Source organism: Sciurus carolinensis, chromosome 5 (genome assembly GCF_902686445.1).
Source record: "Sciurus carolinensis chromosome 5, mSciCar1.2, whole genome shotgun sequence".
NCBI classification, from domain to species: Eukaryota; Metazoa; Chordata; class Mammalia; order Rodentia; family Sciuridae; genus Sciurus; species Sciurus carolinensis.
In genome coordinates this window covers 115,758,737-115,785,044 of record NC_062217.1, presented here as the reverse complement: position 1 = coordinate 115,785,044, position 26,308 = coordinate 115,758,737, and the positions used below count along the sequence as shown (strand labels likewise).

Here is a 26,308-nt window from a genome sequence, read left to right as displayed (position 1 = left end):
ACAAACTGTGTTACTCCAAAAGAACGAAAACATATTTATCTCGCCAACATTTTACAGGAATTTGGAATATTTACATATTTTATAACACTGCAGAAATCTTTGGTGGTGACATATGGAATAAGATCCCTGAAAATACTCTAATAATTTTGTTCCATCAATCAGTGTAGTCAAGTATTTACAATCAGTAATGGTGGCAGTATCCTTTTGTAGCCAAATATGCATATACCGTGAGGTGTGTGGAGGGGATCTTATGTCAGACCTAGGTGGGTTTACATAATTACTTAAGCACTAGACTTATTTCTGTCTCTCTTATATATTTTTTTAATACAGAAACAATACCTTAAAGAATAGATCAATTCTTACTTCTAAACAAACTTTTGAAATAGTTAAGTACTAGCGAACAAATTGAATGAATATGTAGTAAAATAAGATATTGGCTATAATTTCTGGATAAATTCCAACAGCTACCAAAATACTAATATCTGGGCCTCAAGGGACAGTAAGGGAAAAGCAAGGCACTGTGGTCTCTGGACAAATTTACATTTTTTAAAATCAGCAGACTTAAAAGCAGGGGTGGGGGGGTGGGGGAGGGAAGGGATAGAGAAAGACCTACTGTACCTTAAAAGAAATAAGAATGTATAAGCTTATTTCACAAAGATCAAAAAGGGGATGCTAAAACACATTAAGGTGACAGAGACTACAATTTAAGAAATGTAAAATGAAGAGAAAGAAAGTGATAGAAGAAAAAAAAGGTATCTACTATGTATAAGACATCAACAGTAGAAATATATCAGAGAAAGGACTGTGAAGGAGTATAATTAAACAGAAGAACTTTCGTTAGTTGAGACAGGTATCTTTGATGAAGCATTTTGATTCTACAAGATAAATAATTCAATTTAAAATAGTATGTGTTAACTAAAGGATGGTGTTTTTTGTTGTTATTGTTCTTTTTTTTTTTTTTTTTTGGTGCTGGGGATTTAACCCAAATGCCTTGCACATGTTAAGCATGTGCTCTACCACCAGGATAGGTGTAATACTGAGATTAGATTTGAAAAAGGTAAGATGGTGCCAGTCAACTCCCACAGATAATGTTCTTGATACAAAGTCATTTATTTGACCGTATCTGGCAATTTACAATGAAATTGCCTCTGCCTAGGAAAAGCAAGCATGGTGTAGCATTTATATTGAGAAGTCCAGTATAATTAGAATTCATAGGAATTTTGAAAAGGAATTAAAGTCCTTCCAGAAACCAGGAGGCTAAAAATTAGTCAAGGTAAAGTAGATGGAGATATTCAGAGTTAAATTTTGGGAGAAAAAAATTGAATGAAGTTTTATTCAGTGTTATGTATCAAGAATGTGAAATAATCAAGAACATACTAAAGCCTAGTATGGATGCAACATTATGAATTACACTCCTGAGTAAACATTCCATTCTTGGCTAATACTCTGAGGAGGTCCTGAATATACATCACCAACTGGCTTCCTTTCTTAAAAAGAAGGAAGATCAATGATCTCACAAATCTCTCCCCTTGTGTTTTCTTTTGAGCAAATAAGCAAAATGGTCAAATAAATTAGCTTGTATAAGTTAGATTATTGATCACTAAAACCATCACCAAAAATATACTGACTTACGGTTCACAATACATATTTAGTAGTGCAACCTTAAAAAGCCTCATAGTTTATTATCTCCAAATCTCTTGGATTAAAAAATTTTTAAAAATAATTTTCCATATGCAGGATTAATGGTGTCTGAATTTCTATTTGCACTCTTCAGGGAATTATCTCAGTCAGAAAAATATTCAAATGATTTGAGTCAATGCCAGATTTATAAACCAGTAGCACATATCAATGCCAAGCTTGTGAATGGATTGGCTGTTGGATAATTTTGTGAATCAGAAGAGACCTAAGCACTACACTGATCTCCAACTCTATTTCATAAAAGTTACCATTTTTAAAAGCTGAAAATGTAATTGGTGTTGACAAAAACATACTAAGTTCAACTACACTGTACAGCTAATTATGAAAACTGGTTAATGTTTAAAATAACTTCTCGTTTATAAAGGAAGTAATTAAAATAGTTATAATTGAATAGTTAGCTATACTTTTTTATACTATAAATCCAATGAATTTAACAAATGAAACCCACAGGAAAGGAGATGATGTATTTCAAGGTATAAATTTGCCATGTCAGAATAAGACAAACAAGTATACAGTGTCAACAAAATTTAAAGTCAATGTACAGTTGTAAAATAAGTAAACATTTTCCTCAAGTGTGCAAAACTAGTCAGGAAAGTGCTATGTGGATACCTGGTTTTCAAACAGTTTTTTCAAAAAATTTCAGTTAATGGTGAAAAAATGAGAAAGTATTATAAAAGTAAAAATTAAAGGAATATATAAAATATACCTTATTATCTTACATTATGTCCTTGTTATGTCACTGCCTATTCAGAGGCCTATTTATTTACTATCCTCATTTGATAGAGATCACATAGATAGAGGTAAACACAATGTAACACCACAAAAGCTAATGTGTCCTGAACCATAAAGACTCTTTTCAAGTATACTGTGGGTCTGTGTTTCATCTTATATCCCAGGCATTCAATGTCACTGATGAATATGAAAATGGGTAAAATACTTTTAAAAATAATTTTGATATTTGTATATTAATAGGACTTGCGTAACTACCTTTAGTAGTCAATATTTGAAAGTAATTGTTAAAGAAATAAAGCCATTTAAATTCATGAAAGTAATTCCTATCACCAACACAATTTTAAGAACTATTTTAATATGTAAATCCCAAATATATCATATTAGAAAATGAAGTTGATGTATTAGTATTGTTTGGGATATCTGAAGAACAGATGACTAAAAATACACCTGTGGTCTCTTCTTCACTTTATATTTTAGTGAACCATACCGCACCTGAAGAGAGAAATGTGTTATTAAGAATTTGATTGATTACTTTAAAAAAATAAGACAGGATTTAACAGTTCATAATCACAGGAATTTTTAAACTTTCTGATACAAAGAATAAATGATCTTGTAAGCATGTATAAAACAGTACTCCTTATATACTCATAAAACATCGACAGTTATTATTTATGTTTTGCTTAGTATATTGTTAATGAATATTGATTTGACACTGCTTTCTGGGCTTAAAGAAAACATTATGGATACACTTTTACTATTTATTTACCATGTAGGATTGGTTAAAAGCAAAATGTAGTTAATTTTTTTTTAGTAGCACAAGGTTGACACTGGCTATTTATGATAACCATGTGATTTGCTATGTAGGAATATCATTTTCTACTTGGAGTGGAAGACTAGGTATTTACCATTTTCAAAATTCCCAGAAAAAAAAAACATTTCCAGAGAATTTAAAATATAACTGCTACTCTATCATTTCAATCCTTCATTTATGGATCATTAATACACGAAATGATAATGCAGCAGGGAAATCCCCGAACACCAATCATTAGAAAAACAACTCTACACTTGACTAACCTCCTTGCGGCCTTTGCTGGTTTTCACAGATTTCATGCTTTGTGATCTCCGAAGTCCTTTGTGTGTTAACATCTCATCATCTGAATATGGCCCATCCGCTTCTTCATCTGTCTTCTCACCTCCATCTTTCAGTGGAATTCCATAAGCTAAACAAGTTGTCAAAAACAGCATGTTTTGGTAAAAAGACATCACTCAGCTTTGGCTCTTCACCTGTGGGCTGGCAGTTCTCTGCATATTTTGCATTCGCCCAGTTCCTCTTCTCTCTCATTTGAAATGTGCTCCCTGCCCCTTGCTATTAATCTTTGACCCCTGTACTATTCTACATGAAGATCATAACTCACTTCCTCTAGGAAGCTTTCCCTGACCATTCTTCTTTTTACTACACATTTAAAAAATTATTTTTGAGCAGTGACACATTTGTCCTGTTAAACAATCAGTGAATGTAACGAGATATACTGTGAAATCTCTTCTCATCTTTTCTCTTTTTCATAAATTCTGAAAAACCCAAGCATTTGTGTTTTTCAGTTTGTCATGTGTGCCTTTGACTTTTAGCAGTTAAAAGTTCTCTCACTCCAAATAATATCATTTGTTAAGACTGGCAATGGTAAGGTGAACCAAGAAAGACCCAAAGGGAAATTTGGCAAGTTCAATGGGGACAGGTGATGGGGAGGTTAGACCAATCCTGTTGCACTGAGATAAAATCCAGCCAGACAGGCAACAGTATTTAGAAACACCACAGGCTACAATGACAGATGTTAGTCAGAGAAAACAGCCAGCATCAGGAAGGTCAGTGATGTAAGTGGGTGTACTAACAGGCTGTTATTGTAGCTATAAAGACTTTTATCTATTAGCCCACATGCAAACATCCAGATAATCAGGTCGGTTACTGTGAAGAAGTTTAAGAGCATCCTGAGGCTGGGGCTCAGGAACAAGAACTTTATCATCCCTGAAGCACAGGTTCTCAAACTTTAGCACATGTTAAGAGATACTAGGAGATTCATCAATACAGATTGCTTGAGATTTAACAGGCCTGGGGTGGAATTGAGATCTGTATCTCTAACAAGTCTGCAGGTGATGTTTATGCTCATGGACCTTGTTTTGAGAACCAAGGTCTGAGGGTCCTGGAGAGAACAAGACAAGGGCCAATCTAAGGCAGCCAGACCACTGGGTGGGTAGATTATAAAGACAGGGCTGGGGTTATAAAGCCCTGTGAAGTTTCAAATTCTTCTTTAATAAAGATAAGAAGCATACATACTTAAATCATCAGGTGAGGAAAAAGTAAAAGGGTTTCCAGGATCAGGAGGAGGCAAGGAATAGACTCCTTGCATGTGAAAAAAACTATACATAATTTGAACTCACTAAGTAAAACTCAGAGTTGTGAATGTTTTTCACTCTCATAATTACATAAACTACTTTAACTGTATATTAGACAAGTATGATTTTATGCTGTGAGACATCTAGGTTAAAAATTAAGGAGGAGTTGAAAGCAGAATCAGTTGTCATATAGGCCAAGATCTATCTTTTCCTGCATTATTCAAAAAAAAAAAAAAAAAAGTGTTCTGGGGAGAAGACACTGTATAAGCACAGGGCTAGGGCAGCGGAGGAGTTTGACTGCTCGGAAGAAACACAAAGAGGCCAGTGTGGCCAGGTCAGGGCATGAGGTCACAGGCCTGGGAGAATGTTCCTGATGCAGTAGGAAATGGGAAAAATTGCACAAAGGAAAAAAAATAATAACATTGTGTCTCATGGAAGTTGACTTGTAGTTAATTCTAAATGTCTTCATTTTCCCCTTTTCTTAAATTTGCAAAATATTTACTTAAAATTATACTTCTATAACTGAGGAAAACAAACCAGAAAAATTTTTGCTTTTAGGTTGTCATCTCTAGATTATTTATTACTGAGGCACTGAGGATAGAACTCTGAGCCTCCCACAAGCTAGACAAATACTTTGGTCACTGAGTTATATTCCCAACCTAGATTATTTTTCTACTGCTGTTGCCTACATAATATTTCTGATTCCAGTATGGTAAAACACAAAATAAGGAGTCAAGGAGAGTCAGAAAGTTCTCTAAAGTCGCAGATGTGGCATATAACTACAGTTCAATAAATAAGTCCTTGCCATTTTAACTGCCTCTCATTTTGTCTGATCAGGATTGGAATTTCATTCAAAAGCTGATTATACAACTTATAGTTTCCTTCTTTTCTAATTTCAGCTAAAAAAAAATCTTACAGACTTTCTAATTATAGTCTCAGGAAAAGTGATGGTTTGACTTGTTATTCCACAGCATTGTTTAAATTCTATTATGTATGAGTCATGTACTAAAGTATGGGGATACAATGATGAAAAGACACAGATTTTTCTCCCCTCAAGAAACTTATAGTCCAACAGGGGAAACAGGATCAAATAGGTATTACAATACTGTAATAAGTGCTATAAAAAGCTGATAAGGACAAGGTGCCAGGGGAGCATACAGTAAGAAGAATTCACTCAGCTTGGGTTCACTTAGATGAGTTCAAGAGAAGATCTTGTAGGGGATAGTGGCTAAGCTAAATTCTGAAGGGTTCATGATTCCACATAGCTAGGGCATGATGGAGTGGGAGAATAAGGTTGGGAGCTAATACACCATGCTATCAAGTCTGGACTTCACCAAAGAGAAATTGGTTTGGGGAGGGGCACTGAAATACTTTATTCAGAAGACTAACATGATCTCTGGGTTGTGTAAAAAAAATTCTACTTGTGGGGCTAGGGAGATAGCTCAGTGGGTAGAGTGCTTGCCTTGTAAGCACAAGGTCCTGGGTTTGATCACCAGCACCACAAAAAAAAAAAAAAAAGAAAAGAAAAAAAAATTCTATTTGTACTTTGGAGAATGAATCAAAATGGAATAAGATTGAAAACAGGGAGCCTAAGCAGGCAGGTCAGAATTTAAAAAGTTGCAGAAGTGAGGACACAAAAAGTAGTGTAATTCAGGATCTATTAGGAGGTGAAACTGACAAGTTTAATTTAGTAATTTATTAAATCAATCCCAAATGAAGAGAGGGAAGATATTAAGTCAAATACTTCATTAAAATATACATTTACTAGTTAACTTAAAACTCAAAAATGAGCATCTTAAATATTTTTCAAAATAAGTGTAAAGCTTGCTTTCTGATTTTAAGATTTACTTAAAAAAATCAATAAAAATCTCACTACTGAGAGCTAAAGACTGCTAACATTTTAGTAATACCCTTCCACATTTTCTTTTATGTATATGCACTTCAAAAAAACACTATACGTATTAATCCATTTCGTCATCTAACTATTGTGTATAGTATAGGGTTATAACTATAACATACTGTTTTGTTAATATTTTCCTCACAATCTGGATATGTTTTCATATCAGTAACTATATACTGACATTATTAATTTTCATGGCTAATAAACTACCTTTTTGCTTAATAATTTTTCTATAGGGTATTGTCAACAAATTTGACTTGTTCTAATATTTGTTGTTTAATTTTTGGGGGGGCAGTACTGAGGATTGAACCCAGGGTCTTGCACCTGCTTAGGCAAGCACTCTACCTCTAAGCTATATCCACAGTCTTCCAATATTTGTTATTTTAAATGAGATGAAGTTTCTTTCTTTCTTTTGTCAGTGCTGGCATAGAACCCAGGGCCAGGCATGGGAGGCAAGCTCTCTACCAGTGGGCCACATCCCCAGTCTGAGATGCACATTCTCATACATACATCTTTGAATATTTTGTCTGATTATTTCCTTATGACGTATTCCTCGAAGTTTCTTGCTGAGTTAAACGGAATTTATTTTGATGATTACTGCCAGATTGTCATCCAAAAAGATTATTCCATTTTAAATTCATACAGCATGCACAAGAGCATTTGCATCTCAACACATTTTCTGTGGTGATTTAAAAAATACTCATGAATTCTGACATTCTTCTTCCCATCTCTTAAATCCCATAGGTCTTTGTACCTACCTCAACAAACAGCTACCAAAAATGTGGTGGAAGTCACACTGAAGGACTTCTTGCCACTTTCTCTTGGGACTCTGATTCTGGAAACTTTTGCTGCCAGGTGAGTCTAACTATGCTCAGAGATCACAAGAGAAAACACAGAAACAGCTGTTTGCCTCTTACTAGAAGTGACGACTCCAGCCTCAGCTGCTCTTTGACCACAGCTGCATGAGACCCTGAACAAAAACTGCTTTGCTGAGTCCATTCACCCTGTGTATGCAAAATAAGTTGACTGTGATTGTCTGGAGCCACTGTTTTGAGGTGGTTTGTTAAGCCGCAAGAGATGGTTGGAACAATTACCAACATGAAGCAATGTTAATTAAAAGCATTTTCCTCCAATGCAATCAGCAAAAATTACTATTATTACTATTTTAACTAAAATAGTATTATTTAAATTAAATACTTCTAACTAAAATAAATAATATTTACTATCTGAAACTGAAAATCTTTTTCATGTATTTGTTGGTCAGTTGTACTTTTTGTAGAACTAGTAATAATTGGTTTGTAGTTGTTCCTGGATTGTCAGAAATCTGAACCACCCCTGGGTGTGGTGGCGCATGCCTGTATTCCCAGTGACTCAGAAGGCTGAGGCAGGAGGATCCCAAGTTGAGATCAGTCTCAGCAATTTAGTGAGGCCCTAAGCAATTTAGCAACTGTCTCAAATAAAAAATTAAAAGGACTGGGGATTGAGCTCAGTGGTAAAGCCCATCTGGGGTTTCCTCAGTGCTCGCCCAACACACACACACACACACACACACTTTCATATATGTATATGAACCCTTTGCCTGTAAAGTATAATAGGAATATTTCTGACAGTTTGTGGTCTGTCTTTTTTCTTTTTTGGTGTGTTTCCCATATATATATATATACACACACACACACACACACACACATACATACATATGTCTGTATATTTATGTGTATATATATATATATATATATATGTATATACATATATATTTATTTAAAGGTAGAAAAATCCCTCAAACTTTGCTGTTATGTTTATTGATTTTGATGTAAGGCTTAAGAAAGTTTACCCATCTAAGTGAATAAAATTATACACAGGAATTTCCTACTACATGGCTTCTTATATTTAAATCTTAATCTTAGGTTTGAGGCAAAGTTATAACTTCAATTCAGTTTCTAAGTCTAGCAATTATCTTAACGTCATTAGTTATTTTCATATGTCTTATGTTATTTTAATTTCATGGTTTAAAATGTAACAAAAGAACTAAATAGCATCTTAAAATATTTTAGTTACACAGTGCGTGTGAGGTGGTGCACTCCTGTAATCCCAGCAATTCAGGAGTATCTTAAAATATTTTAGTTACACAGAGTGTGTGTGAGGTGGTGCACTCCTGTAATCCCAGCAATTCAGGAGGCTGAGGCAGGAGGATAATGCAAGTTTGAGGCCAGCCTGGGCAACTTAATGAGATCCTGTCTCAAAATAAAAAACAAAAATGGCTGGAGATGTAGTTCAATGTAGAGCACCCCAGTACTGCAAAGAAAAAAAATTTAGTCACACCATTTCAAATTTAACAGAGGAATATCATAAAAATGTTAGGATTTTCATATATAACCCCATTTTCATCTAGATAATTGGAAAACAATTCTTAACCTATTCTAAAATATGATTAAATTGCTGATAAAGAACTCAAATATGTAGTCTACAGATAGAGTAGAACACATAATCAAAATTAAAATAACTAATTTAAAATGCATATTAAGAAATGCCTGTTCAGAGCTATGTTTTTATTATTAATATATTAATACTTAGGTTAATGGCTCCAAGTTAATGGTTTCTTCTGCTAAAAGGCATTGCTACCTTAATCAATGGCCAATGCTTGATTACTACCTTTTAGATAACAGCCACCAACTTTGTCAAGGTATTCATTCTTGTGAGAACTTGGAAGAAAATTCCTTATTTTTCCTTTACAAGGAGGGACTGTTATTTTATTTTTCAAATTGGTTTTAAGAATAATTTTCAATCTCCTTCAAAAGAAAACTTTTACTTTCTTAAATAAAAATTAAATAGTTCTGTACCTTATAGACTTAACACTTCAATAGGAAATGTATGGAACACCTCAGTTCTCAGCCTTGCCTTGAAACAAAATTTTCTTATGAATGACAAAATGTTGAAGGAACTATGTCTTATTTATGTGTATGCTTCTAGGATCATAATACTTTATTATAGCTACAGAATAGAGCAACTGTAACATGCTCATGTTACAGACAGTATGCCTACAAGTTAGCTCCTAAAAGATGGAATTTCAATGTATTTTTCACTGGAGTAATCCTATTTTCCAATTAAGTCATCTTTCCTCATCAGGTTTAACTTTTTATCTTGTGAGTCAACATCCTTGCTTGTCCGCAGCACTTACAGGACAGTGTGCTTAACTCTAAGTATCATTCTTAGATGTCAGTACATAGTTGGAGTATTGATCACAAGTCAGAGCTAGCACTGGCTGGTGAGGAGGTAACCACACTCACAGCTTCTAAAAAATTCATGGTAGCAGAAGAAGCTATTGCTATTTTCTAAGCTGAATGATTTCCACAGTCAAGTAAAAACCTTATTTGGAGAAGTTTGAACAAAATGAGGTATAGTTAATTATCAAACTAAAAAATAAAAGCTTAAAAGTAAATTTTACCCAAATTCTGGCAGTTATGATACTAATTTAGTACCCATCTTGACCCACAAGCCCAATTATGAAAGGACCATATATTACAACAAATAACACACCTGCTGATTCACTGGGGGTTGGTTTGCTTTTCTTTTTTGCGTCTGGTAAAGGCTGATATGGTCTTTGTCCCACAGGCTCATCACCTTGTATGGCTGTTAAATCATGCATACTGAAACTTCTTAAACGTTCAGTTATTGCTCCTTGGCTCTATTAATAGAGAAGTGGTAGATCCAGGAAAAAAAAAAAAACAACTTTATAAACTATCTAGTATGCTTGCATTTAACATTTTAAATATTAAAATTTTATTATGAAACACAGTAACATTTTGTTATATTAACAACATCCTTCAACATTTTATTATCAAATTCAGAATGAAAGTTGAGGGATTTGTGTAATGAGCACCACATATTATTTACATTTTGCTATTTGCTATATCACATATCAACTATCTGTCTATCCACTTCATTTTTTATGCCTTTCAAAGCAAGTTGTAGCATTAGTACATGTCACCCCAAACATTTCAGGACTGTATTTAATTTTAAAGTGCAAAACAATGTGTGATGAGATCACCTTCAGAGAAAAGAGCATCCTTGATTCAGTACTCTGGGTTAGTAACACCAAAATTACCACTTTGGGGCATAAAGTTTATGATTTAGGGGATCTTTTCAAAGTAAAGACACTGTTTTAAAGCTAAGCCAAGAGTGGTACTAGCTCTACTTAGAACAAGGCAGGAAAATTTAAGAGCCAAAGAAATTTGGATATATAATGATATTTACTTAATGAATTTACTATCTGTTAAGACATAGTTACTACTATATGATTTGACTTTAAGTTATTTTGCCATAATAATATGAAAGACACTACACACAGGTGGGATATTTAAACATAAATAACTTAAAATAAAATAAAAATTCATTCCTTAACTGAACTAGTCACATTCCAAATGCTCAATAGTTAAATGTGGCTAGTAGATAAGTATTGGACTATGTAGATAGAGAACATTTCCATCACTGCAGAAAATTCAATGGTTTCCCTCACTGTACAGTTTGAAAGGTACATTTTCTGAACTTTTCATATATAAGTACGCCCCCCCAAATTATAAAGTTTTGTGAAAAGAGAAAATAATTTCTAAATTTACCTACTTTAAATTTGTACAGTATATAGATGACTCATTTCTTATTTATAGCTAGATTAAAAATATTCTTCTGAAGGCTTTTTACACTTATTATTTCTTCTTTTCACACATGTGAATTTATGATTGCTTCTGGTTAGAACGTTACCATAGAAACTCATGGTTCATAGAAACTCATGGTTCAGCTCTAAATTTCAAAGTCAAAGGTGCTACATACATTTGGGTGCTACTACTAACTTGTATTTTATCCTTAAGAAAAGGTCTTGATTCATTAGTCTTGATTCATAACTTTGGGTTACTGATACCATACTATGTCAAAATGAAACCCCATTTACATACCCTACTTGAGCTTTGTATTTCTACTCTTTTTTTTTTAGTTGTAGATGGACAATATACCTTTATCTATTTATTTTTATGTGGTGCTGAGGATCAAATCCAGTGTCTCACACATGCTAGACAAGTGCTCTACCTCTGAGCCACAACCTCAGTCCCTTTCTACCATATTTAAAAAATCATGATAAAGAATTACCAAGGGATCTATTTCTCCACAAAATAATTGAATTTTATACATTTAAAAATATTCTTAGCATGGTTTGATTCACTGTACTTGCTTCCTCTTTATCAGATATCATAATTATTAAACAGATGGTCGACAGCATACTTCAGAGACACACTACAAGGAAGTGACCAGTGCTCATCTGAAATAGGTACCTTGTTTTTTCAGAACAGTTATTTTCTTTATCCCACCTTTGTATTTCTGTGCCCTTTCTCAGCAATTTTTGATTTTTTACCTGCTGCCACCCCCACATGACAAATGGCATGCATGTCCATGTGTTATAGTATGGTTCTTAAACATCCCTTAACGCCCCACATGTCATTTGCTTGGTCCCCAGTGATGGTACTGTTAGGAGGTGGTTGAGTCTTTAAGAGGTGGACTTAGTGGGAAAAGGATAGGTCATGGCAGGGGTGTGCCCTTGAGGGGGATATGGAGATCCCTGTCCCTTTCTTTTCTAGTTTTTGCTTCCTAGCACTATGAGGTAAGTACCTTGCTCTTCCATGATATGCTGCCTTGCCAGAGCCCAAGCAACAGGGTCAACCAATTGTGGACTAAAACCTCCAAAACTCTGAGCCAAAATAAAACCTCTTCTATCTTTAAGTTGATTATCTCAGATATTTTGTTACAGTGACAGAAAGCTGACTAACATACTATGATATCCTCTACCTAACTGAGGTGCAATTTCCAAGGCTGGCTTTAATTATCAAACCTTTCCACTCAAGAAAGTACATTTTTTAATACAAATGAGTGAAAGTGTCATTGAGTCAGTCAGCTTAATAATTATATCATCCACAAACTTTGGTATCTATAATCAACAAATATCTTAGAACCTAGATCACAAATAAACTCATACACTATTGTTATTTCCATTGCTGTACTATGTATATTTGCCTCCAGAGCAAAATTTTAGGAAAACAGAGGACAAATTTTACACTGTTTTTCTTCTCCTACTGCATCTGATATGGTTCTGATATTGAGCATATAGTAAGAGAACTAAACACTCTTTTTATGCCTCCTTTTCTTTCATTTACTCTTGACTGATAAAGAGTTCTCCCTAGATAGCAGCATGTTTTAATGTGAACACTAAAGTTTTATAAGCAGAAATTCAGCAGCAAACTACAGGCAAGGTCATGGGCATCTCCATGGGTAGATGACACAATATGCAGGGACTTGCTTAGGGTTTAGATTAAGAATGGAAAAGGCTCAACTCAGAGATATCTGGAGGATGGGGGTGGTGTCTATTTATTGCCTGGATTCTATTTTGGTTCTTGAGTAAACCATCACTATTGTTATCAATACCCTTCGAGGGAGGCCAGGTACTAGGAAAAAGCAAAAAGGGATGTAAGCCTTCTTTGAGAAAGCCCAATACTTTCACAGCTATTATCAATTGGGAAAACTGGATTTGCCACCACATATATAATATGTATATTTTATGGACCCAGAGTAGAACTTATATGGAAACAGAGAAATATAATGTAGCATTATGATTTTCAAAAACATACAGCTGGGTTCGGTGGCACACACCTGTAATTCCAGCAATTCGGAGGGAGGATCAAAAGTTTTAAAGACAGCCTCAGCAACTTAGCGAGGCCCTAAGCAACTTAGTGAGACCCTTTCTCAAAGTAAAAAATAAAAAAAGGGCCCGGTATGTCACTCAGTGGTTAAGTGCCCCTGGGTACCATTTCCTATAGAAAAAAAAAAAAAAAAAAAAAAGCTAAACAACAAAAAACATGATATACATTATATGCATTCAATGACCAATTTAAAGGATAGGTGTAATCACAAAATAATTCCATCTAAATTCCAATCTTCAGTTTTTATACCCTCATCACAAAAATTCATTAATGAAGAAATTACTTTTCCTATATGATGTTAAGTGGAAATAATTTTTCTCTACCCTGTAATTCTAAATCACAAGGGCAAAATGGTTGCAAGTATGAGAATAGTTATAAGAAATATATACAAAAAAGAAAACAGTATCCTCTTTAGGCATATGGGATGGGTGACTTTTTTTGTTTTTAACTTTGTTTTCTTCTTGTGACACTAGGGATTAAACCCAAGGCCTTGTGCATGGTAGGAAAGAGTTCTACCTCTGAGCTATAGCTCCAGCCCTTTTTATTTCATTTTGAGATAGCCTTGTTGAGTTGCCCAAGTTGACTTTGAACTTAAAATCCTTCTACCTCAGCCTCCCAAGTAGCTGGGATTATAGGCATATGCCACTGTGCCTGGTTGACAATTCTTTCTGCTGTTTCACTCATGTTTTCTGTATCTAATCCTTTATTCCTCTCACTGAAAAAAAAAAAAAAAAAAAAAAACAGTAGATTTTGAGGGTACAGATAAACCATTATAGTCACTGGTCAATAACAACTTTAAAAAGCATTGCAGTTTTAGTTAAATTAGTAGAATCTTGTTTATCTATTTTATTTGTTTTGGTTTATACATTAAGTCTTTTAAAAGTATAAGAAAGATAAGGAGGGCTGAGCTGTGGCTTGGCTGTACAGCTCTTGCTTGATTTGATCTCTAGCACCAAAAAAAAAAAAAAAAAAAATTAAAAAAAAGGAAGAGAATGTATGTAAGTACATATATTTAAATATATATACACACACTCACACACATATATATATATGGGGGGGAGGAAGGTTCTAGTCTCACAGGGTAGGGAAGTATGTACGGAAACAGAAATCAGAGTCAGTCAGAAAGAAGGGGGTGACCATCCACAAGGCAGTTCTATATCCAGGTACTTTAGATCCTATTCTCTGCTGAATTGTAAGCACATTGTTTTTTAAAAGTGATCCTAAAAAAATCAGAGAAAATAACAGAAAGATTATAATAAGAATGCAAAAGTCAAAGCATTAGACTAATTTACACTGAGACTCATTTTCTTAAATGTATATGTGAGCCTGTCCAAATCCAGACTCTGAAACTTGAGCCACCTGAAGTTCAGAAGTTTTTCTAAAACTTAATGATGATCAGTCTCAGTGTAAATTAGTCTAATGCTTTTAAAATTTAGCAAGTTCCTGTCTCAAATTAAAATTAAAAGGGCTGGGGATGTAGCTCAGTTGTACATCCCCATCAGAGCTTGCCAAGCATGCATGAGGCCCTGGTTTCAATGCCCAGAACCTAAAAAACAAGAAAATGAGAACATGATAGAGATCCAGACCTAAAATACTCAAGCTCTAGAAAGGATTTTTTAGCTGAGAAGCAGCTCCCTGACCTGGCACCACCCAAAGTCATTTATATCCAAGGGCACTAGGACATCTGAATATCTACTCAAGTATTTAAGTACCTGTTTGGTATCTACAAAAAAATATCTTGTGTATATAACCAATTCTAACTTTTTCTTTTTTGGTACTGAGGATTGAACCTAGGAGTCACTAGGATTACATGTGTGTGCCACCATACCCAGCTAATTCTAACTTCTTTACACTCAAATAATTTTGCCTTTGCCTACATACTTCTTTTACTGGTTAAAATATCACATTAAAATGATTACATTTTGGGTTAAGCAAGGAGAATTTATTGTGCTTATCAGCACCTTTGAATAAAACTTTAACCTATTCTCTTCACATTTTTTATTAAGAATTTAAAAAATATATAATTACTAATGCTTTCTTATGAGCATAAAACATTCGTTTACAGACTAATTCTTATTATTCCATTTGATAATGTATAGCTATTCAGCTATATTTCTTGTTGATTCTTGACATTCTTACATTATAGTTGCAGATAAGGTTAATTCCCAATTTTTAGGGAAATCTCTTTTCCCTATGGATAGTCAACAACAAATCTGATCAAACTCAGGATGAACTGACTGCATTTGCATTGGGTGAATAGTATATTTTCATGTTTTTAAGATTAAAGCCGTGTATTTATTGAAGCATGTCTGTAACATAGAGACAAATTTGAAATGGAATTAAAAATTATCTGTAACTAACCCCAAAAGTATCTATATATATTTAAATTTCCTTTTATTTATTTATTTTTTTGGACTCATCACATCCCTGGCATCTACTCACTAGACACCAGGAACAAACAGCCCCTTCTCAGTTGTCATAACCTAAAATGCCTCTCAGTGGTTGGGCACAAATGGCCTCCAGCTGCGAACCAGTGTTTTAGAGAAGTAAGGGGCTTCACAAGTTAGGTTCATTTTATAGATGAGAAAATTAATACTTAGGGAGAACAATGTGAATAATTTGCTTAAAATCTTAAGGCTAATTAGTGGCAAAATCAGAATGACAACAAAAATCCAGATTAACTTGACTGCTCTAGAGTTCAGTGTTCATTATACCAACCTGATTCCCTAGATGTGAGGGAAAAATAGTATGACCTTTCTTTTTCACTGTCTGTACAAATAGTCTCTTTTTAAGGGGATGGTATTAAGTAGCTGGATAGTCTCAAATCCTTTCACAAACAGAAAGCCATTAAAACAGAGAGCAACATGTCAGAATTTTTGACCTAATCATGAACATTTAAGTCAATCAGATTTCAGCAATTTTATCAGTGAAGCTCTAATTTCTGTGATAAATGACTTTTTATGTCTGCTAAAGAATTCACCAAGAGTCTGCCAAAGGAAATTCAGAGAAAGTTAATATAACCAAGAGCACTTTTCTTCATCTGTCCTTCATTCGTCAGTAATGTTGCTCATCTGTACAAAAGCCACCTGCATTTCTCATGTGAAAAGCTATGGAATGTTGAACATCCTCAGCAAAATCCTTGAAGGTCCTTCGTATATTTATGCTTTGCTCAGCCAAAATAAACTGTATGCTGACCTTGTGAACAGATGCCTGGTAATGAGGTTATAGAACTGAGTAACATTTTCAGAAAATTGCTTTATAGTGTAATAAATGTTCTGATTGGATTCCTATATTCATATTTAACATGCTCAGGTGTGGTTCAAACTGGGAAACCTAGTGAGGGGTATAACTGTTCTTCAAAAGTCACATCAAGAGTCTAAAAATCTTTAGCCTGGAAGATATTTTCTTAAAACTATATATTGTAAAAACTTAAAATAATTCTTAAGTCATTACCATTGACTTTCTTGTAGTTTCTCCATAGAGTTCACCGATTTATTTCACTCTCAATTTACTTGTGAGTATGAGTTTTCTAGTTTTGTGATACTTCTATGATAATACTTTTTTCTGATAGTTCCAGAGATTAAACTAATTTTGGTTACTTTAAAATAAGCATAGTAGCCAGGTGTGGAAGTGCATGCCTATAAACCCAGTAACTCAGGTGTGAGGCAGAAGGATTCCAAGGCCAGTCTGGGCAATATAGTGAAACCCGGTCTTAAAATAAAAAAATATTGAACCCAGGGAAGCTCTACCTCCGAGTTATACCCCCAATCCTTTTTTAGTTTTATTTGAAGACAGGGTCTCACTAAGTTGTCCAGTCTCCCTGAAACTTGTGATCCTCCTGCCTCAGCCTCCTTAGTGGCTGGGATTATAGGTGTAAGCCACCCACCCATTCTTAGTGACTTTCTTAATGATTCCAGGTAGGAGTCTCTAATATTCCTGTATCATCATGGTAATGGTGAAAGTTACCCCTGCAATTCCAAAACACATTCTTTTATCTTGTTGATAAAAGAATCAGGGGCTGGGGTTGTGGTTCAGTGGTAGAGCACTTGCCTAGCACAGGTGAGGCACTGGATTCGATCCTCAGCACCACTTATAAATAAATAAATTAATAAAGGTCCATCCAGAACTAAGAAAAAAAAATTTAAAAAGAAAAGAATCAGGACATCATGAACAAGTTGGGACAGTTTCAAAATAAATTTCAGGTATGGAATATGTGTTTCTATTTGTTTTGCAATAGTAACTTAGGTGATTTTTATGCTCTCTGCTTTCTGCCTTTTGGGGTGGAGAGGTAACTTTAAGGTGATAAATATATAAATAAAATCAATGAAGAAATAAGAAAACTAAAAAAAAAAATAGATATAGGATTACTTTCATAGTATTTTTACAGAAAAGTCTGTGAGATACTGTTTAATAATGGAGGGTAATGGGTAGGGTCTTTTTTTTTTTTTTGGGTGCTGGGGATCGAACCCAGGGCCTTGTGCTTGCAAGGCAAGCACTCTACCGACTGAGCTATCTCCCCAGCCCCATGGGTAGGGTCTTAGCCACAAAAGATGGGATGAAATTTTCAGTTAGTGAATGTAGACATTAGCTATAGGTGGACAGTAACTTGTGAAGGCAGGGACTGTTATCTGTCTTATTCACTGTCCATCCTTGGCATCTAGCTTGTAGTAGGTGTTCAATAAACAGATGTTAAATAAATGATAAGTAGGATGCTAAATATTGATGGAGGCAAAGTATGAAATAAAAACAAATGAAGATGGGCTGGGGTTGTGGCTCAGTGGTAGAGTGCTTGCCTGGCCAGGGTGAGGCACTAGATCCAATCCTCACATAAAAATAAATAAATTAATTAAAGGTATTGTGTCCACCTACAACTAAAAAAAATTAAAACAACAACAACAACAAAAATATACAAATGAGGAGGGAATAAGAATGAAATAATATGATGGGAGCTGCTGATTCCCCACACAGAGGGTATAGTAGTAGTGAATATAAATCAAAATAAAATAAGTACCCCAGCAAATCAGTGTGTACAAAGGTGACTCACAGAACAGCAGATTAGACTAAACTTACATGTTAAAGTAGGTAAAAAAAAAAAAAGGGATTTGCTTCTATCTTTAGCATAATGATTTATGAAAATGTCTGTTTTCTAAACAAATTTTCAGGTTGAAATTTTTCAGTTTTTATCCATAGAAGCATGTTAAATGATGCTTTTAAATATAAAAAATTCAGAAAACACCTTCATTTGGATGTAAATAAATACACATACTTAGTGTGTACGGTCAAACAATGCTAAGTTTCATAACAAATGAACAGCAACAAGTTCTTAGTTCCCTTCTCCCCTTCATCCTGGCTATTTCAAACCCTGTTTTCCCATTATGATAGATGAAGATTTTAGTTCTTTTCCACTTCCCTTTCTCCTTCCTTCATCTTCCCAATACAACAAAATCACATTTGTTAAATCCTTAGTCTGTATTCTCATTATTCTTATTAATGCAAATGCTATTCACTGCTGGGCTAAGTCAGGCTCCATTATTATTATTTTCTTTCTTATGAAACTTTTATTTTTCCTCTGAGTTGATGATTATGCCTTCCTTTGTTGGTGCTCAGTTGTTGTACTCTCCCTTTTTACATTGCCTCAATACACTTTTTCTGGTGCTCAGGGTTGATGTGCGGTTGCACAGATACCAGCTGTCTGTAAACAGTGAGTGCTCTGGTGGCAGCATGCATTCTGACATATTTGAGTAACATCCCTAAGCAGTATTAATCCTATTAGATTCTCTCAGCTTCACACTCTACCCTGCACCTTTCATCCATCACATCCAATACTGGCTGTTTGCACTTTGGACTTGCTTCAAAGTTTCCTCCTGGGTGTTTTGTCATCTCCCTTCTATTAACCTGTTTCCTAGATCTCACGGGTTTGCTTTTTGAGGATTATTCTGTCTTTAACAAATCATATCTGCCCTGACAAAGGAGTATAGGTAAATTATGTGTCTCTGTATGTGTAGAGTTAAAAAAAAATTATATTAAGCTCATATATGACTGAGTTTGACCATTACAGAACTTGAGAGTGAATATCATGATGCTATCATGGATGGTACCATTCTGTCTTCAAGCTTATAATGTCACCATTTAGAAATTTAATGCTGGTTGGGGAAACAGCTCAGATAGTAGAGTGCTTGCCTCGAATGTACAAGGACCTGGGTTCAACCCCCAGCACAAAATAAAATAAAATAAAATAAAATAAAATAAAATAAAATAAATAAATAAATAAAAATTGAATGCCATTCTGCATTTAGAAAATTTGAATGTGATATAATTTTTTTTTTTTTTTTTTGATGGTACTGGGGATTGAACTCAAGGGTGCTCTATCACTGAGCTACATACCCTTTTTTTAGAAAATATTTTTTTAGATGTTAATAGATATTTATTTTTATTCTTTTATTTATATGCCATGCTGAGAATTGAACCCAGTGCCCCACACACGCTAGGTAAGTGCTCTACCACTGAGCCACAATGCCAGTCCCCTAGTCTTTTGAGACAGGGCTTGCCAAGTTGCCCACGCTGGTCTCAAACTTGAGATCCTCCTGCTTTAACCTGCTGAATAGCTGGGATTACTGAAAAAAGTGTCTGTTTTCTCATTTTAAAATTCCTAGTTGTTGAATGTTAGATTCCTGGATGACTTTTTTAAGCAGATATGGAAATCAGGAATGCATTTTCATTAAACAAGAAACTAAACAACTGAACTTCTAAAACTGAAAATAGTCCTTTAAGCTGAAACTTTTGCTATTTTAATGATGATTTATTAATGTATCTTAATAAAAGAAAAAGACCTTAAATGCCAAATAACCTGAAAACTATACTAAAGTGTACTACTGTACTATAATTAATAATAATTTATTAAAGATTATTTTTATACAGTGTATTATATATACAATGCTGCATAGTTAATAAACTTCCACTTAATCCTTATCCCAACACACTGATAGGTATAAAATTTGAAATTTTCATCCTGTTGATTATACTGATTTTGATTCTTGAGTCAAAGATTCCTTTTTTTTGCAGTGGTGGGGATTGAATCCAGGGCCTTGTGCTTGTAAGGCAAGCACTGTACCAACTGAGCTATATTCCCAGCCCCCACAAAGATTCCTTTGAAAAGTGAAAGCACCCTCTTATTACATCCCTTTGACACTGAAATGATATAAAAATGACCATGTTACTAGAATACTTCTTTCCATAGCATTCTTGTTTGTATTTAAGATAACTAAAGGAGCCTCACTTGAAAGCAGAATACCATTTATTCTTAATTAGACTTACTAGTAGTAAACTCAAATTTTAACTTGAAGTGAGATAGACACGTGATATCAATGTTTACTGGGATCTCCTTGTGCAAGAAAGCACTGTACTTTTATATACACTCTCACAGATAGTCATATTACCCCCATTTTATACAATAAGCAACTTATGAACACAGAAATTAGGTAAATTGTCTACGGTTACTTTAGCAAGTCACACACAGCACTTTCTGGATATGAAGCCTATTTTCTTTCCATATACCACACATTAAAATCACTTACTCTACAGTATTTAAAATAAACCACACCAATTACTACATGCAAAGAAATCCAAAAGGCATAATGCAAATATTCACAGAAGGCATTCATTTGATAACTTGGCTTGCAAACACAGCAAATGACATTAGTAATTGGCTAAGTAAAATTTCAAGTTTTAAGAACAGAATTTTTTCATGCCTTATTTTGAATAATCAGTTACCTCAAATTGATTGAAGTAGAGGTGCAGAAGTAAGCCAGAAATCCTACCCAGATATTGCCATCGAGAGAGAGAGAGAGAGAGAGAGAGAGAGAGAGAGAGAGAGAGAGAGAGAGAAAGGGACACCAAAGACAGAGAAAGAAGAATGGTCATCTTTTCTTAAGGTTATAAAGTGGGAAAATTATGACAAAAATGACATTTTAAGGTATTTTTTAAAATTAACTGTCTCTTATTTGGTAATCAATTAAGAATTTCAAAATAGCAAACAGAAACAATGTTAAATTATCTTTAAAATTATCTATGTGTTCTTTCCAGTATTAGAAAAACACAAAGCAAAATTCTGCCACAATTTTATAATGATTTGAAAAATAAAAGGGCCATCTTTCTTTATCTCTTGACTTAATGTGACATTGGATTAAAAGGTAAATGAAAAATTACCTTCACTGCTGCAGTGACAGCTGCAGTAGCTGCTAAGTTTAGACCTTGCCGTCCAAAGTTTACCATGGTCTCATAGCCTCTTTCCTTTGCTTGTACAATATAATCATCAATCTCCTGGGAAAACAAAAACAAAATAACCACAGATGTTAATTTTACCTAGAAATATTGTTAAGAAACCCAAAACTAGGACTTTTTCTTTACCATGTACCAGTTTCACCAATTTTACAGCATAAAGCTGTTGATATACATTTGTGTTGATATACATTTCTAAAAATGACTTATGGAGATAATTTATATATCTTACCCTTTCCTTTGAAGAAAGAAGTGGATGAAGGAATTTTCTATATATTAAACTTGCTCCTTTGGTATAGGGAGAGAGCAGCCATATGACAAAAGCAATCTTCAGTTCATAGTACAAAGGAAACCTAACAAGAAAAAAGCAAAAAAATACTTCCAGTGGGGATGGGGGGAACTACAATGTGGAAAACACAAAAACACTTTTTAAAAGTTTGGTCTCTATGTTAAGTTTTTACATTTAAAACATAGTGTGATCAGGGGCACACTAATGACAAATGAATTGACAGATTGCTGAATTGACAAATTCATCTCATTTAACTGCACATGAGTTGACCAGAGAGCACTGATGCCCTCAGAGGGTCACAACTTCTAGTATGATATTCTTCCTTTGAAGCAAGCATAGGTAAGCTGCCCAACTGAATGTAGCTGTCAAGAGAAGGCATTAACAGCCTCCTCTGCCATTCAGCCATGGTAGTAACATATACCCATTCTGTGGAGCTAAGTTGCCATAGAAGTAAATGACATACCTCCAAACATCAGGACAAAACCTATATATGCTCCAAGTGCACAATGTTGACCTCATATGCACATCTCTTGATCTTTCTCAAGAAAACTTCCTCTCCAGTCTATCTGGCCAGAAATGTAATATTCCACTTGCAATTGAAGGGGGAAAGGAATCATCCCCAGGTAGTAGACTGGGAATTCTGGTTAACATCCATGCTTTTTCCCACATGATTTCCTAGTGCCTTTCTTTTAGACTGAGTATGCTTCCCCAACCAATGATGGTGGGTTCAGCCAGATGACATGCTTTGGCCAACAGAATGGGAATGTGACATAAGTCAAATGCAAGCAGAACCTTCCAATACGCTTTGACTTTCTCACCCCAAGGTCCTCAACCTCTTGCTTTAAGCTTTTGCCTTCCACCATGGGAACAGCTGCTTCTTCAGCCTTGGTCCTAAAATGAGAAGACACTTAAAACTCAGCTGAACTATCAAAACTGCAGCCAACCATATGCCCTCAGGCAGCTTGGGGAAGAAATATGTCTGTTGTTCTAACCTGCTTCATGGTGGGTTTTTAGCCACACTTACAGTTAACTAATCTATCATGAGAGGACCAGCATCTTGGTCCATGAGGAGTCAAGACATATGATAAACTGAACAAGTCTGGGTTCTTCTGGTATACATGCAAACAAATAGATGACAATGAGGAGTCACTACTGTGCAGTCAACAAAGCATGTCTGCCTCAGTGCAACCAAGGAATGTGTAAACTTTCAATACTCACGTTAAGCTTTTTCTACACTTTTTTTTTTTTTTTTCCAGTACTGGGGGTTGAACCCAGGACCTTGCACATGCTAGGCAATCACTCTACCACTGAGCAGCATCTTTTAAAATAAATAGCCTGCATCAGACCAAGCTTCTTGATTTCCCTGGAATTCTTGGGAACAGAATGATCCTTTATTTGAGGAGTGGAAAGTGATGTTTTCATGGAGAAAGCAGATGAAGAAAATGAGATGTTGGATACGAAGTAACTTGATCAAATTCACTTAGTTAACAGCAAGAGCAGGATAAAAATTCTGGACACCTGAAAATAAGTCTGTATTAGAACTTATAGTAGAACTTACCAAGCAACTGTTTGATCTGCTATTGTTTCAATCACAGTGTAGAGGGCAAAAACAATCCAGTACATCATCCAGCGAACCTGGAAATAATAAAAATACTAATCAAACAATGGACTAAAATTATTCACAACTGAGAAATTCTACATAAATATATGTGCATTTCTAGAGATATAGTATGTTGGGCTCAAATGCAGAAGGTGATGGTCTACTTTTCAACAGATTTTATGTTTGAGTTCCTTAGATCATTACATCAACAATCTTGGGATACCACAAAGAATAACAAATCTCTGAGGTCTGATACAATATAGGAATCTAAATCAAAGAACTGGATAAATAGGAAATATTTTTCTTAACTGGAGGAAAATTCTTTAAAGATGTTATCTACACATTTCTTAATGAAGATTATTGGCTATTTATTGCATAAATAATACAGTAAAATGTGATATAACCACCTTTAATCTTCATTAGTCTCTAAAACTTTGCATTCCTTGTTTCTCAAAATACAGAAATTGTTTTGAAGGATTGTTATTTGTATTAATGAAACATCCATAATGCCCATCATTCAGTTTGAGAGTTTAAGGGTGCTTTCTTCTTCTTGCCCTCATAAAAGTCTGAACTTGCATATATCTTCCAATCCAATTCACATGGTAGTTCAGGACATTTTCATCTCTTGCTTGGACTAGAGCATCTTAACTGTCCTTGGCACTCTGGTGTCACTTGGTACCAATCCTTTTCATAGACTGCTATCGGATTAATTTTTCTGGAACATGTTCCCTAAATTGATACCTTTCCCTCTACCTCACTAGACTTTCCTCATTTCCCATGATGGTTCAAGTTTTACTAATCTCTGCTCTCCTGCTCAATAATAGCAAATATGCAATGCGCATGTCAACCATGAGCTAGGGACTGCTAAGTACATAATGTATTACTAATTTATTTAACCCTACAACATTATGAAGTAGGAAATGTAATTATTTCCATCTTAGAGTAGACAATGATGGCTAAGAGTCAAAATGACTTGCTTAAGGTTTGAATCCATTGGCTATGTGATTCTGGAATTGGTTAACCAATTAAACCATTTATAGAGAAAATTGAAGAATTATTGAATGTGGGGCCAAGGATAACCATTACTTCCCCTTGTTCTTATCCTAATCAGTGACAAAAAAAAAAGTAAGTAAAAATCAGGCCATTATAAGCAGCTAGAACATTAGTCTAACTATTTAGCTTATAGATAAGTTTGTTTGCATATTTCATGGACAGTATCAGATTATAACTCAAGTAGTTTTTATAGTTTTCTATTTATATAGACAAATCAATTAATAATAGCCATGAATAATTGTTGAAGCAATTGGATTGTGAAATATGAACAATACCAATTTGCCCAATGTGCTTTAATTTATTGAGAATTCTGAAAACTTAAAAAATTGGCCAATTTTTTGCATTTATAATTTGCAATTATATCTGCAATATGTGGAAATTGATTTATGAGATTATTGCAAATAAAAAAAAAAAAAGGCCAAATATTCTTTTTACTTTTCATGACTTCTTTTAAATCTCCCACTGCTACCAGTTCCAAGCTTCTGTCCAAGGATGAGGATTTTCTTCCAGGGCTGAAATCCTTTGAGTGCCTCTGTATGTTGTCTTTTTTTCCCTCCTACCCAACCCTTAACGGGAAGTGATGCTCCTCCGAGTTCATTCACTTAGCCCTTCCAAAACCAAATACTAAGTACTTTTAACTCTCAACTGAACTCATAATCTTTTATCCTGATTTGCTACACGCCTTTTCTCAAAAAAGAAATGAAGAAAAAATGGATACAAACAGAACAATGCACTTTTATAGAGCTGTAAGGGAACCTTGGAAGTAATCAAACTTTTCTGGTTGGGTGTCCCATTCAACCTGCCCTAGGACTCTTGAAGAGTTTCCAAAAAACACTAGTGCTCCCTGAGGGTAGAGTCTGAAAACAAATAACATGGCTAACTCCCCTCTTTTTACTGAGGTCCAAAATAAATAAGTTGCTCTTGGTCAGGGACCTAGGAAATGGCTGAAGAAGATGGAGTGCACCTGGAAGCCTGAACTTTTTTTTTTTTTTTTTGGGTGCGGTATGAGGATTGAACCCAGGGGTGCTTTATCTCTGAGTTATAGCCCTAGTCCTTTTTTACTTACATCTTGAGTCAGGGTTTCACTACATTGCCCAGGCTGCCCTTAAACTTGCAATCCTCCTACCTCAGTCACCCCAGCAGCTGGGACTGATTACATGTGTGTGCCACTGTGCCCAGCAATGCATCTTTTTAAATAAGTGACTGCCACCAGATCAATGTTCTGAGTTATCCAGGAATTCTTGGTTTTCTTCCTCTCCTAACTAGCACAAGACTTTCAGGGTCAACATTATTACCTCTCCAAAATATTTAAATTAAATTTGGCTCTTCTATGAGGTTTGCAAACCTCAGAAAAATAAAAGTATTTAAGGCAAGGTTGCTAGTTTTCATTATTTACATTTTCATTACTTCACAACCATCATTATGGTTGTGATCTTCCCAAGGGATAACAATAAATAATACTCCATTTTTATAACTCCAGTTACAATTTACCTATCAATGGAGCTGAGTAGAGGTGAAAGGAACTGTACAGACAGTAGTCACTAGCTGATATTCCCTGAATGAATAGCTGTTGACCTGTCACAAAGTTTTCAGAAGTATAAGTGCTTCAGTTTTCAAATGCAGTCATCAGTTAA

General features: G+C 34.7%; 1 protein-coding gene across 1 annotated transcript in view; it reads right to left on the bottom strand.

The window, feature by feature from the left end:
- Nucleotides 1–882: 882 nt before the first annotated feature.
- Nucleotides 883–26,308, bottom strand: part of Reep3 (receptor accessory protein 3) — an 88,147-nt gene continuing 62,721 nt past the window's right edge. The window contains exons 3-8 of the mRNA XM_047552446.1: nt 23,580–23,656; nt 21,965–22,085; nt 21,661–21,774; nt 10,253–10,400; nt 3,505–3,650; nt 883–2,922 (exon numbers count right to left, since the gene is read on the bottom strand). Of these exons, the coding sequence (XP_047408402.1) occupies nt 2,866–2,922; nt 3,505–3,650; nt 10,253–10,400; nt 21,661–21,774; nt 21,965–22,085; nt 23,580–23,656 (663 nt within the window). The 3' untranslated portion in view covers nt 883–2,865. The remainder of the gene's footprint in view (nt 2,923–3,504; nt 3,651–10,252; nt 10,401–21,660; nt 21,775–21,964; nt 22,086–23,579; nt 23,657–26,308) is intronic.